General features: G+C 46.1%; 3 protein-coding genes and 1 long non-coding RNA gene across 11 annotated transcripts in view; 2 read left to right on the top strand and 2 right to left on the bottom strand.

The window, feature by feature from the left end:
• MARF1 (meiosis regulator and mRNA stability factor 1) overlaps positions 1 to 6,238 on the bottom strand; it is a 49,049-nt gene extending 42,811 nt beyond the window's left edge. For 2 of the 4 annotated variants that reach the window (XM_050774057.1, XM_050774059.1), the window contains exons 1-2: positions 6,060 to 6,238; positions 2,091 to 2,292 (exon numbers count right to left, since the gene is read on the bottom strand). In XM_050774057.1, coding sequence (XP_050630014.1) covers positions 2,091 to 2,234 — 144 coding nt within the window. In that variant the 5' untranslated portion in view covers positions 2,235 to 2,292; positions 6,060 to 6,238. The remainder of the gene's footprint in view (positions 1 to 2,090; positions 2,293 to 6,059) is intronic. The other 2 variants (XM_050774058.1, XM_050774060.1) reach the window with 2 other exon arrangements.
• LOC126944558 (uncharacterized) overlaps positions 1 to 13,961 on the top strand; it is a 156,959-nt gene that overhangs the window by 57,270 nt on the left and 85,728 nt on the right. The gene's annotated exons all lie outside the window — the stretch shown is intronic.
• The window catches only part of PDXDC1 (pyridoxal dependent decarboxylase domain containing 1), a 471,229-nt gene that overhangs the window by 386,869 nt on the left and 70,399 nt on the right, over positions 1 to 13,961 (bottom strand). The gene's annotated exons all lie outside the window — the stretch shown is intronic.
• Positions 13,499 to 13,961, top strand: part of NDE1 (nudE neurodevelopment protein 1) — a 53,786-nt gene continuing 53,323 nt past the window's right edge. For 3 of the 5 annotated variants that reach the window (XM_050774104.1, XM_050774106.1, XM_050774105.1), the window contains exon 1: positions 13,513 to 13,580. The gene's annotated coding sequence lies outside the window, so the exon portion shown is untranslated. Of the gene's footprint in view, positions 13,581 to 13,675; positions 13,699 to 13,961 lie in introns of those variants that run through there. The other 2 variants (XM_050774102.1, XM_050774103.1) reach the window with 2 other exon arrangements.

Here is a 13,961-nt window from a genome sequence, read left to right as displayed (position 1 = left end):
CCCTGCTACAGTGACCGAGATGTGCTCACCCTTCACAGCACCCGAGGGTCCATCTGACACCTACAATTCCACTCCTTTTGCTGTGATTCTACACTCACCTGGGAGCATATGCTCATCTGGAAGAAATGTGAATTTTCAGCTAAACTTTCCCTAAAAGGGAGGTAACAGCAATGGGCTGACCAGCCAATGAATTGCCCTCTTGGTAATTATAGTCAGACTGAAATTAACACAATGGTATTCTGATTTATACATATCAGGCTCATACAGGCAGGCTTATTATGAGTTGATCCCCCAAACCTACTCCATTCTGCATGCCACTGACAAAATTGAGTTTCAAGATCTGTAAAGTTGACCGAGTAATTCTGAATTGTGTGACTCCATAAGGACGAGATCTACCATCCCATCCCAGGAAGCCTTGCTTTTGATGCCAACCCTCATCGTCAACTGTCCCTAAAATAAAACACTCCTAAAATGACTCAAATTACTTGATGCCTTGCAACAAAGACAACCATATAGTGAAAACCTAGAAAAAATAGAGAATTAAATTGGTTTTTAAAAAGTTATTAATACCCAGCCGGGCGCGGCAGCTCACGCCTGTAATCCCAGCACTTGGGAGGCCAAGGCGGGTGGATCACCTAAGGTCAGTAGTTCAAGACCAGCCTGGCCAACATGGTGTAACCCCATCTCTACCAAAATGCAAAAATTAGCTGGGCATGATGGCGGATGCCTGTAATCCCAGCTACTAGGGAGGCTGAGACGGGAGACTCCCTTGAACCCGGGGGACAGTGGTTGCAGTGAGCCGAGATCGTGCCACTGCACTCCAGCCTAGGAGGCTGAGCGAGACTCCGTCTCAAAAAATAATTTAAAAAAAAGTTACTAATACCCTTATATAAAATTGTAGTACAATCTCACTTGAATCCCAAGTACAATACAAAATAAGAACTAGAAAGGTGGTAACATGAGTGCATGAAATGAAATCAGGAAATGTCAAAATTGGCCGGGCGCGGTGGCTCATGCCTGTAATCCCAGCACTTTGGGAGGCTGAGGCAGGAGGATCACTTGAGGTCAGGATGTCAAGACCAAGCCTGGCCAACATGGCGAAACCCCATCTTCACTAAAAATACAAAAAAATTAGCCAGGTGTGGTGGCGCAGGCCTGTAATCTCAGCCACTCAGGAGGCTGAGGCAGGAGAACTGCTTAAACCAGGGAGGCAGAGGTTGCAATGAGCCGAGATCGCACCACTGCACAGCCTGGGCAACAGAGAAGACTCCATCTCAAAAAAAAAAAAAAAGGCGGCCGGGCGCAGTGGCTCAAGCCTGTAATCCCAGCACTTTGGGAGGCCAAGACGGGCAGATCACGAGGTCAGGAGATCGAGATCATTCTGGCTAACCCGGTGAAACCCTGTCTCTACTAAAACAATACAAAAAACTAGCCGGGCGAGGTGGCGGGCACCTGTAGTCCCAGCTACTCCGGAGGCTGAGGCAGGAGAATGGCGTGAACCCGGGAGGCGGAGCTTGCAGTGAGCTGAGATCTGGCCACTGCACTTCAGCCTGGGCGACAGAGCAAGACTCCGTCTCAAAAAAAAAAAAAAAGAAAAGAAAATGTGAAAATCACAATGAGTAAGCAAGAAGTTAGGAGACATAAATTTATATTGAGAAATAAATATTCAAGAGAAATCTCAAAGAAAAAAAAACAGGCAGTGATAAGCTCTTCCCAACCCTTCCTAGATTATAGACTCAAAACTCAGAGGGCTACAGTAAAATACAACATATTTTGTACTTTCTTCTGATTTTACTCCACAATGTGGACTTTTAGTCTTTATGACCTGTAACTTTAATGAGAAAGAAATCTTTCCCAAATTTTACCATTAAATATTTAAGGCATCTACTGGTACTCAGAGTGAAACAGAGGAGTTAAAAAATCATGCTGTGCTCTCACATTATAATATGGTACAAGGGGCAATACAGGCAAGATCTACAGAAAAATGTGGCAGAGACTCCAGGATGAGAGACTGTATCCCAGACCAAATGGAACTCTCTCATCTATTTGGATGAGGAACCCGCTAAGTCCTTAGTCTTGCGTATAGTTACCGTTTGGGGACTATGTGGCAGCGTCTGCTCAGGACGAGAAAAGCAATTAGAGAATTTCCAAAGCCATGGCTTAGCGTCATTATCTTGTTGAAGCCATCCACGTGTTCTACTGCAGGAGTTCTCAGTTCCCTTTCCTTCCATCATACAGCCATGCAAAGTGATTCAACATTCTTTCATCTTTCTTTTCTTTCATTCTTCCACCCTGTTAGGAACGAGTAAGATGTCAGTGTTATTTCCTTGCATAAGTACAAATTTTGCAACACTGCAGCTATATTTACAGTGCAGTGGCTCTCAACAATTGAAATCTTTGTTTCGAGAGGGAGTCTTGCTCTGTCGCCCAGGCTGGCATGCAGTGGTACGATCTCAGCTCACTGCAACCTCTGCCTCCCAGGTTCAAGTGATTTTCTTGCCTCAGCCTCCCAAGTAGCTGGGACTACAGGAGCCTGCCACCATGCCTGGCTAAATTTTATATTTTTAGTAGAGATGGGGTTTCACCAACTTGGCCAGGCTGGTCCTGAACTCCTGACCTCAAGTGATCCACCCTCCTCGGCCTCCTAAAGTGTTGGGATTACAGGCATGAGCCACTGCACCTGGCCAACAGTTCAAACCTTAAACAAAATAATAATAATAAAATAAATGAAGGAAAAAACCACAAAAGAATAAGTATCAGAGCAAATTACAGGTTAATAAAATCTGGCAAACTTGGTTGACTCTGTTTATGCTTAAAATCCAACTCTATCAATCTGATTTTTAAAAAAATCTATAATCTGCAATTCTTCATGTTCCATAGCTCTTCATATGAAAAATGAACTCTCCGTGAGTCCTGTTTCCTTTCTACACATAACCATGCTTGAGATAAGTAACCCTATCTTGGAAACTTGCATACTCCAGAGTGAGACTTTACCTCCTCACTTGGCTGGGATCAATTTTTTCTAGTTTTTCTGAAAACTTTTCTTTTCGGCTCTCTCTCCTTAAAGACTCTGCTCAGGAAAGTCAAAAGTTAACAGAAGAGAGCATCTAACCTGAGTAAAAGAGCCACCACCACATCCTCATTAACAACTATGTGTAAGATTTTAAAAGTGATTTAAGAACAACGTCTTGCACTGTTTCTTTGATCTGAGCATGGAAGGTCCAAACTAAGTGGCCTCTGTGGACTTTGAATCTGATTTGCTACAGAACAAATTGAACCAATTTCTTAGTTTACTAAGGATGAAAGTGCAATCTGATATATCACTGAAAATCTAACTGATAGAAAAATCTCAAGTCGCAGATGTGTCATATCTATGCCAGGGCAACAACACTCTTACAGGTCTTAACGATAAATGCAAGCGAGCCACCCTAGCGTGGCTCAGGCCTATAAACCCAGCACTTTGGGAGGCCAAGGTGGGTGGATCACTTGAACCCAGGAGTTCCCGACCAGCCTGGGCAACACAGCAAAACCCCATCTCTACAAAAAATACAAAAAATTAGCTGAGCATGGTGGTGCAAGCCTGTAGTCCCAGCTACTTGGGAGGCTGAGGTGTGAGGATCGCTTGAGCCCAGGAGGTCGAGGCTGCAGTGAGCTGTGATTGTGCCACTGCACTGCAGCCTGGGCGACAGAGTGAGACCCTATCTCAAAAACAAACAAAATTACATGAATTCAAATTTCAGTGTCCATAAATAAAGTTTTACTGGGACACAGACACACTCATTCATTTAAATACTGCCTATGGCTGCTTTTGCATTCCAACTGCAGAGCTGCCAAGAGAGTCTCTGTAAAGAGACTGTATGGCCCACAAAGCCTCTATTTACTATGTGGCTCTTTTGTCAGCCTGGGCAACACAGCAAGATCACAGCTCTAAAATAAAATAAAGTTTAAAAAATTAGCATGGTGTGGCAGCGTGCACCTAGTCCCAGCTACTGGAGAGACTGAGGTGGGAGGATCTCTTGAGCCCAAGAATTTGAGGCTGCAGTGAACTATGATTGGGCCACTGCCCTTCAGCGTGGGCAACAGAGTGAGATTCCATCTCTAAAAAAATTTTCGTTTTGAAGTTTCTGTTTCCTCCTATGTAAAATGTGGCTAATTTCTCCCCTGCCACTGTATTACACAGAAAAAAAAAATTAGATACATGAACCCCACTGTCTATTTTCACCACTACATCTCTTGTGCCAACCAAAATGCCCTCTATTCTGTAAATCCAAGGTAAACATTAGTTGAATGAAGAATTTAATTAATAAAGCACACCATTTACCCACTACACACTATCGGGAGTGGTTAATTTGGAGACAGGGATGGATTTAACTGCTACCACTGATAGTAAATTACGACTCTTGCTTTTCCTATTAGATACAGGTTTTATGTCCCCCAAAAAGCTCCCCTCAAAATCCTAAGCATCTGTGATATTCAAGGTGTACACAACTTAAACATTTTCTCAAACTTCTTCAAAGCCAAATCCTGAAAGTGAGCTGACATTTACAGTATAATCTAGTTTACAAGGTATTTTCATTTAACATTACTTATGTCTTCATTCAGCAAATATTTACTCAGTATCTACTATGCAGCAGGTCTGTGCTTGGCACAAGGAATATAATGAAAAAAACCCAGACGGTGGGAAACACTTACATAATTTTCGCAATAATTCTGTGAGGTAGACAGGGGAGAAATCAGCTACATTTTTGCAGAGGGGGAAACACAAACTTAATGAAGTTTTGTAGCGAGCCTGACACAAAATTAGGTTTGTTCACCCCTTTCCACTACACCAAGGTGCCTTCAATACTGCACAATACAAGCGATTAAAAGTAAAAACTTTCAGGTGCCTGCACCCTGAAAATTTCCCAAATATTATCCACGAAGCAACTTAGATAGCCAAAAGCAGGTTCTGTTTGACTTGAGTGACGGTCTCCTTTCTGTCACTCTCTCCAACTCTTTTGAGCAATTCGGTTGACTCTGTCGACTGTCTGCATTTTGGTCTCCAATTCTACCATGGTGCAGCTTTGGACAACTCACAATCTCTCTGAACCTCAGATCCCATCTCTAAAATGGGTGTGACAATAATAGAAACCACCTTACAAGGCCGTTGTTTGGATAATCACAGGGAACATTTAGCAAACGGTGTTTCTTTAGCACCCAATCTAGTCCTTGACCCCACACCACTCCATCCCATTACCGTTTTCTCCCCCATAGCTCTGTGTTTAAAGTGGCCTTTTTAGCTTATTTTATTATCTTTCTCCCCATTTAGAATATAAACTCCATGACAGCAGAGACTATGTTTCCTTATTCACTATTCCGTCTCCTGCCCTTAGTACAATGCCTGGCACATTTCAATAAAAAACTGTTGAACGAATAAAGCTTAATAAATATCTAGGAAGACAGTTTAGGTTTCAATACACCGATTTGCAAAACAGAAGAATATTTACCGCTCAGAGATTTACCGCTCAGAGAAGTCCAAAAGATACAAATGCAATTGGACAACTCTTGGTATTACCGTAAAGGTGCTTGAGAAACTCTAAAAGGTGTATCAAGAGGTCGCGTTACAACTACTAGTGAGAGTGGCTGAAGCCCTAAACACTATCTGTCAACCCTGAGACTACACCCTACGGCTTGCTAAAAGGCCGAGGAGAATGCAAAACGGCCGGGGAGGGGGGAGGGTGTTGCAAAAACACCCGCCCCTTTCCTTCTCTCTTAACCTTCCAGCTGTGCACTTCACTCCTGGAGGGCCCCTCTGGGGGTCAGACAGACAGGGGCGGGCGGGGAGCCAAATACCCTCGAAGGGGAACAGCGGCGCCAACAGTGACAGCAGTGAATGGACCCGAAAGGGAGACAAGCCAACTCTTTCTTGGGGGGGCCGACTGGCGCGTCCCAGTTAGCCAACCTGCCCCCTCCACCACCATCCCACCAGGGGAAAGAGGGGGTACTGTCCTCCGTCCCGCCCCGCTGGCCCCGGAACAGAGCCTGCTGGGGTCTGGTCGCAGCGCTGTCTGCAAACTCACCTCTGCCGCCGGCTCCACCTCCGCTCACATTCCGGCCCCGCCGCCTTCCCCCCGCCCCCCCAGGCCCTTTGTTTTGATTCCCGACTCCGCAGCTCCCGCCGCCGCCGCCAAGCGCACCCTCCACTTCCGCTTCCGCACCGCACCGCCCCTGTCGCAAAACCGACGCCCTTCTCTCCCCTTCGCCCCGCCCCCTCCTCGCCCCGCCTCCTCCGCCGCGTCCTGTCCGCGCGGGGCATGCTGGGAACCCCGGGGGGGGCGGGGCCTCGCGGCCCTGCAGCCTCGTCAGGCTCAGTCCCCTCCCGATAAACCCCTAAATAGGGACTTTCCCGGGGGGTGACCCTGGCTTTTTTGGCGAAAACCCCCAGTTTAAGGAGGCCTTCCCCCTGGCTTCACGTTGTGGAGTCGAAAGGAACCTTGAAGCGGAGAATGAGAGAGCTCGTGACGTGGATCCGAGGAAAAAACCTGCCAACCAGGATTTAATAGAATTCGGCTCTTTTCAGGCTTTGGAGGGAAGGCGGTTTGAACGGAATTTCAATGAAAAACTCGATCGTTTCTGCTTTTTTTTTTACCCCCTCGCTCAGGTCTCGTCACGTGATGGTCCTACTTTATTTTTAAAAATTAAATGGCGCATATTCCCCAGCATCCTAAATCTAGTGCAACCTAGTGGCAAGTGAAGAAAAAAAATAACTGCCAACCCGGCTTCCTGCGAGGTCCCCCGGGGTTCTCGCAAAGTTGCTACCCAACTGGCAAAAATAAAGGGTATGCAAAGACTCAACTGGACGTTGCCACCAAGAATCAAGAGATTTTGGGGGACTTTGGCAAGAAAACGTTATCTGTAAAAGCCCTACTCCAAAGCTGGTGACAAATGAATACTGCGTTTCCAGTGACAGGTTGGGCGAGCAGAAAGGAGACCTTATGGTTAGTTTCAAATACTTTTATGTCTTAGGTGGCCAGATAAGCCGTGTGGTTTGCTTTTTTTTTTTTTTTTTTTTTTAAATAGCGTCCCACAATCTTCACGTTTCCCTGGAATGAAAAACTTTTAAGACTCAGCAAAAGGGTGATTTCTGAAACTACCAGCTGCTTACTATTTTCTGTTGCAAATTAGGAGAAAAACAAAGCACATATTGTGTAAATTAAATCTAGACACAATTTAGGATGTGCTAACTGCTAGCTGAATGCTACCTTAGAAGTTTATTTTTAAAGTTTGCCCAGAAACAAGTTGACTTTGCAAAAGAATCAGTAAGTCGAAATTGCCAAACAAGAACATTTTCCCCCAAAAAAATCCTCACTGGGAGGTTATTTCAATAGGCAACCCCCATTACGTGGGGATTAACACGTCCCTGTAAACATTCTTGTAGATGGGTATTGTGGAGGGCAAGATCAGACATGTAACTGAAGAATCCTTTGTGTCTGTATTTAATTTTCCAGAAGGCAGATGACAAGCACACATCCTCTCCCTGCGTAGGTATTTATTACTGCTGACTAAATCTTGACTGTGGGCTGGGCGCAGTGGCTCAGGCCTGTAATCCCAATACTTTGAGAGGCTACGGAGGGAGGATCTGTTGAGCCTATAAATTTGAGACTAGACTGGGAAACAGTGAAACTACATCGCTATTTAGAAAAGAAAGAAAAAGAAAAAAATCTGCATTGTGTCTGTGTATAGGTAGTATTTTCCAAGTGGAGATTAGATGAAAAACCTGTTTCTAGCGTTTTGGTTTTTTTCAGAGTACCAAGCAAATATGCTACTCTTCACAGGTGTTTTCGCCCCCATTTTATTTCAGTTGAGCATGTCTCGACACAAGCCGTATTAACTAAAAATCTTAAAAAAGAAACAAGGTAATCGTGGGTTTCTAATTTTTTTTTTAAAAAAATAGTTTTTAGCCAGAAAACATAAAAGAATGCAGACACATTTCCTTTTTAGTTTTTTTTTTTTTGGAGACATAGTCTTGCTTCACTGCCCAGGCTGGAGTGCAGTGGTAGGATCTTGGCTTACTGCAGCCTCCGCCTGCCGGGTTCAACCGATTCTCATGCCTCAGCCTCCCGACTAGCTAGGATTACAGGCGCCCACCACCATGCCCGGCTAATTTTTGTGTTTTTAGCAGAGACGGGATATTGCCATGTTGGCCAGGCTGGTCTCGAACTCCTAGCCTCAAGTGATCCTCCTTCCTCGGCCTCTTTAGGATTGCAGGGCTGAGCCAATGAGCCTGACCACATTTTCTTTATATGTATATTTTTCTTTTAGATTCCTTTTTACCAAGCAGACACATTTTGTTTGACTTAGCTTGGCATTCTTTTGAGTCCAGAGCTGTAACTACTCACAACGCATAAATGTAGTGATTAAAAATGCCCAGGGCATGGTGACTCATGCCCATAATCCCAGCACTTTGGGAGGCTGAGACAGGAGGATCCCTTGAGGCTCGGTGTTTAAAACCAGCCTGAGGAACATGGCGTGACACTTGTGTCTATTTAAAAAAATTTTTTAAACAAAACAGTCGTATTAAGTGGAAGTCTGAATAAAAGTCTGAATTACAAATCCTTTTAAAAGAAATGTAATTTTATTGCTGCTTTCTAAAGACTATGAGCCTAAGCAAAGAATAGTAGCCCTTGAAAGGAGACAATTATGAATCAAAATACATAAATTTTCTCTTAAGATACGTTTTAAGTATATACCCTCTATTAATTGTAATCCTATTTCTTTGCTGGGAAAACTTTAGAGAGTACAAGTAACTTTCAGTTTTTCCCCTGTCCAAATTATAATCTTCACATTTATTAAAACCGAAAGACTTTTGTGTGTGCTATTTAAGTAGCTACTTTACATGCAATTCAGCTTTTCAACTAACCAAGCTGTTATTAAAGGAGTTTCTCCCCAGAAACCAATCTTCTGCCTGTGTTAGGTTCAGTGGTTTGAATTAGTAAATGATCATGGAAGTACCTAAGGAAGTTAAATTGAGTTATCTGCTCAGCCATATTCCAAAGCTACAAGGAAAACAAATTGAATTTAAAAAGAACAAGAGAAACATTTTAAAGTACACCAAAAATTTCCTTTCATTTTTTTTTTTTTTTTTTTTGAGACGGAGTCTGACTCTGTCACCCAGGCTGGAGTGCTGTGGCCGGATCTCAGCTCACTGCAAGCTCCGCCTCCCGGGTTCCCGCCATTCTCCTGCCTCAGCCTCCCGAGTAGCCGGGACTACAGGCGCCCGCCACCTCGCCCAGCTAGTTTTTTTTTTTTTTGTATTTTTTAGTAGAGACGGGGTTTCACCGTGTTAGCCAGGATGGTCTCGATCTCCTGACCTCGTGATCCGCCCGTCTCGGCCTCCCAAAGTGCTGGGATTACAGGCTTGAGCCACCGCGCCCGGCTCCTTTCATTTTTAAGGTTTTACCCAATGACAAACCTATTTCCCTAAATGTTTTTCCCAAATAAGACTTTAATGATTATCATTTCAATGCCCTCTCTTTTTTCTTTATGGAAAATTTGGGAAATTGAGAACCAACTAGTTTAAATGCCTTGATCAAAGCCATTTAGGCAACACCAGTACCTCATCAGTTTGTGCTTCAATTTCTCTGTAAGGTGAGGTGATTAGTTCCTGTCCAGAAACCTCACAGAATGGTTAGGGCCAAATAAAATTCCAAGGGGGTCCAGGCGCAGTGGCTCACGCCTGTAATCCCAGCACTTTGGGAGAGCTGAGGCGAGTAGATCAGTTGAGGTCAGGAGTTTGAGGCCAGCCTGGCCAACATGGTGAAACCCTGTCTCTACTAAAACTACAAAATTAGCTGGGCATGGTGGTACACATCTGTAATCCCAGCTACTCAGGAATCTGAGGCAGGAGAATCGCTTGAACCCAGGAGGAAGGGGTTGCGGTGAGCTGAGATCGCGCCACTGCACTCCAGTCTGTGTGACAGAGTGAGACTCTGTCAAAACAAAATAAAACAAAAAAATCCAAGGGGGGAATAATTCCAGCTACTTGGGAGGCTGAGGCAGGAGAATCACTTGAACCAGGAAGTGGGGGTTACAATGAGCAGAGATCGCACCACTGCACTCTAGCCTGGGTGACAGAGTAAGACTCCATCTCAATAAATAAGTAAATAATAAAATTCTTAAGGGGAGGCTTGGTGCGGTGGTTCACGCCTGTAATCCCAGCACTTTGGGAGGCTGAGGCGGCTGGAGCACTTGAGGTCAGGAGTTCGAAACCAGCCTGGCCAACATGGTGAAACACCGTCTCTACTAAAATAGAAAAATTAGCTGGGCATGGTGGTGAACACCTGTAATCCCAGCTACTTGAGAGGCTGAGGCGGGAGAATCTTCTTGAACCCAGGAGGCGGAGGTTGCAGTGAGCCTAGATTGCAGCACTGCACTCCAGCCTGGGCAACAGAGTGAGACTCTGTTTCAAAATAAAATAAAATAAAATTCCAAGGGGCAAGGCATCAGAGGTAGTAAAGTGTGAAGCAGGATGTAAATGATTCATTTATGTTTGGGAAGTTTCCTGAAAGACATTTGGTACTTTCCTTAAGCCTGTTGATAGGTGGTGGGGTTCCCCTTTTTGCCTCTAAGCAGTTTTTAGGAATTAGCAAGGAGTCCAAAGTAGAATTTGAGAAAGGCTATTCTAAGAACAGCAGGAAGGCAGGAGTGGGGTGGGAGACCCTGTAATGGCTAAGATCTCTTTGCTTCCAGCATAGTGCTACAGAAGGAGGGTTTAGGAGTCAGAGCCAGCTCTGAAGCCTGATTTGTTAATTACTAGTTGTAAGACCTCAGGCAACTCAATTAACTTCCTGCACCTTTATTTCCTCATCTTTAACATGGATACAATAAAATGCTTTCCTATGGTGCATCATCTGTGGTTCAATTGCATGGTTGCCTCTCTATAGTGGCCTTCCCTGACCATAGTATCTGAAGTGACCCCTCCCAGCCCTTTTCTATCAAACGAGCTTGCCTTAGTCATAGCACTTATCAAGATCTGAAATGTTACTTTTTCTGCTTATGGATTTAGTGTGTTTCTCTGTTAACAATATAAGCCCTTTGAGGCCAGGTACCTTGTCTGACGTGTTCACTGTGCTGTAAGGGTGCATTGTACAGAAGAATGCTCATAATGCCAGGTGCTGTGGTTCAGCCTATAATCCCAGCACTTTGGGAGGGAGACTGAGGCAGGAGGATCCCTTGAGCCCAGGAGTTCGAGACCAGTCTGGGCAACATAGTGAGATCCACGTCCCTACAAAAAAAAAAAAAAACCAAAAACGTAAAACTTAGCTGGGTGTGGTGGTGCACACCTGTGGTCCCAGCTACTTGGGAGGTCCAGGATGCAGTGAGCAGATTGTGCCACTGCACTCCAGCCTATGTCACAGGGTGAGACTGTCTCAAAAAAAAAAAAAAAAAAAAAAAAGCTGGATAATAATATACATATTTTTAGTTTGTATGAGCACACAGTAGGTGTTTATATTTATGGAGTACATGAGATATTTTGATACAGGCATACAATGCATCATAATCACATCAGGGTAAATGGGTGTCCATCACCTCAAGCATTTATTCTTTCTTTGTGTTACAAGCACTCCACTTATACTCCTTTAGTTATTTAAAAATGTACAATACATTGTTGTGGACTGTAGCCCTCTTGTGCTTCCATATACTACATCTTATTCATTGTAACTCTATTTTTGTACCCACTAACCAGAATGCTCCATGTTTGTTAATGAACATGTTATGACAAGATGTTTTGGAAGAAAAGTTAAAAAAAAATTCCAGCCAAGCATGGTGGCGCACGCCTGCAATCCCAGCACTTTGGGAGGCTGAGGCAGGTGTATCGCCCGAGGTCAGGAGTTCGAGACCAGCCTGGCCAACATAGTGAAACTGTGTCTCTACTAAAAATACAAAAAATTAGCTGGGCGTGGTGGTGGGCGCCTGTAATCCCAGCTACTAGGGAGACTGAGGCAAGAGAATCGTTTGAACCTGGGAGGCGGACATTGCAGTGAGCCGAGATCACGCCATTGCACTCCAGCCTGGGCAACGAGAGGGGAAACTCCGTCTCAAAAAAAAAAGAAAAAAAATTCTTTTTAAATTTGTTAGTAAACAATTAGGGTTGCTGTGAGAATTGTGCCTGGCACACACACACATTTAAAAATCATGATCATCAGGCAGGGTGCGGTGGCTCATGCCTGTACCCAGCACTTTGGGAGGCCGAGGTGAGTGGATCACCTGAGGTCAGGGATTTGAGACCAGCCTGGCCAACATGGTGAAACCCCGCCTCTACTGAAAATACAAAAATTAGCCAGGTGTGGTGATGTGGGCCTGTAATCCCAGCTACTCGGGAGGCTGAAGCAGGAGAATTAATTGAACTCAGAAGGCGGAGGTTGCAGTGAGTGGAGATCAGGCCACTGCACTCTAGCCTGGGAGACAGAGGGAGACTTCATCTCAAAATAAATAAATAAAATCAAGATTATTTAACAAATACATATATTGTACTTACTATGTTAAAATTTCTGTTGTAAACGTTTTTACAAATGCTGTTAACTCATTTAGTCCTCTGCATAATGTCGTTTTTTTGTCTTTTGTTTGTTTGTTCTTTAAGACGGAGTCTTGCCCTGTAGCCTAGGCTAGAGTGCAGTGGTGTGATCTCGGCTCACTGCAACCTCCACCTCCCGGGTTCCCGCGATTCTCCTGCCTCAGCCTCCTGAGTAGCTGGGATTACAGGCGCGCGCCACCACATCAAGCTAATTTTTTGTATCTTTAGTAGAGACGGGGTTTCACCATGTCGGCCAGGGTGGTCTTGAACTCCTGCCCTCTTGATCCACCTGCCTTGGCCTCCCAAAGTGCTGGGGTTACAGGCGTGACCACCGCGCCAGACCCATAATGGCGTTTTATAGATGAGGAAACGGAGTCATAGAGGCGAGGAAACGGAATCATAGAGGCCAAACAACTTTCCCAAGATCACACAGTTAGTAAGGGGCAGAGCTAGGACTCAAAGCCAAGCTTATGACCAAATTCTTGTGCACTAAGTTCTCTTGCCTCTGGAGAAGATAATGATGCTGAAGATTCACTTTGGATGTAAAAGAGTAGGAAGGGCACGGGGCACTGCTAGCTCCAGTGGGCCTGAATCTTTGTCTTTCCTTCTGATTTGGGGAAAGTGCAAAAACGGGAAAATGCATTCGGAGTGAAGAAGAGGCCGGCTTATTTTCCTGAAATGCGCGGCCCGCAAGCCCAAACCCATTTCCCGGGTGTCCAGGCAGCGTCCTGCAGCATCTCCAAGGCCCGCCCGCCCCAGCCCAGCGCCCGGCAGCCGGCGCCTCCCAAGCCCCCCTCCGGCCAGGAGCCTCCGCCGCGTGGCCCCGCCGCGCCCGGCCTGGGAAAAAAGTTTCCAAACGACGCTGCTCTGCGCTGATTGGCCAAGGCGGACGCGGTACCGTGGAGCAGCAGCCAATGGGCGGTGCCGGCTGCGGGCTCCGGGGCGGGGGCGGGGTCCGGAGGGCCGGGGCCGCACCGCCCCTCACAGCCGCCGCCGCCGCCGCCTCGTCTTCGCCGCGCCTGCACCGGTAAGTGCGGGGCTGCGCCGGGCTGGGGTCGGGGTGGCTGCCCGGGACCTCCTCCGCAACTGGGAAGGCTCCTCTGCCCCGCCCCAGGACCCCGGAACCCCGGGCCACCGCCTGGCAGGTACCCCCACGTCCCTGGCTTGCGGGTCGCTTCCCGGCCGCCTGGACTCCCCCGGTCCCCGGGCTCCAAAATCCCGCCTCCCTGGAGCCTCCGGTCCTAAAAAGTTAGGCACTGAGTGCCTTGCCACCCGTGCGTCCCTCGCGCCCGCCCCTCGCCCTTGGCAACTTTGTTTCTCTTTCTGCGCTGGTCTCTCTTCCACCCGGTTGCCCTCTCCTCCTTCCGGGACTTCCTGGGTGGTTCAGCCTTGCCCTTCCCCAAACCCC

The sequence above is a fragment of the Macaca thibetana genome, chromosome 20, assembly GCF_024542745.1.
Source record: "Macaca thibetana thibetana isolate TM-01 chromosome 20, ASM2454274v1, whole genome shotgun sequence".
Taxonomy (NCBI): Eukaryota; Metazoa; Chordata; class Mammalia; order Primates; family Cercopithecidae; genus Macaca; species Macaca thibetana.
The sequence above is the reverse complement of the archived record's forward strand: the minus strand, read 5'-3'. Positions and strand labels throughout refer to the sequence as shown.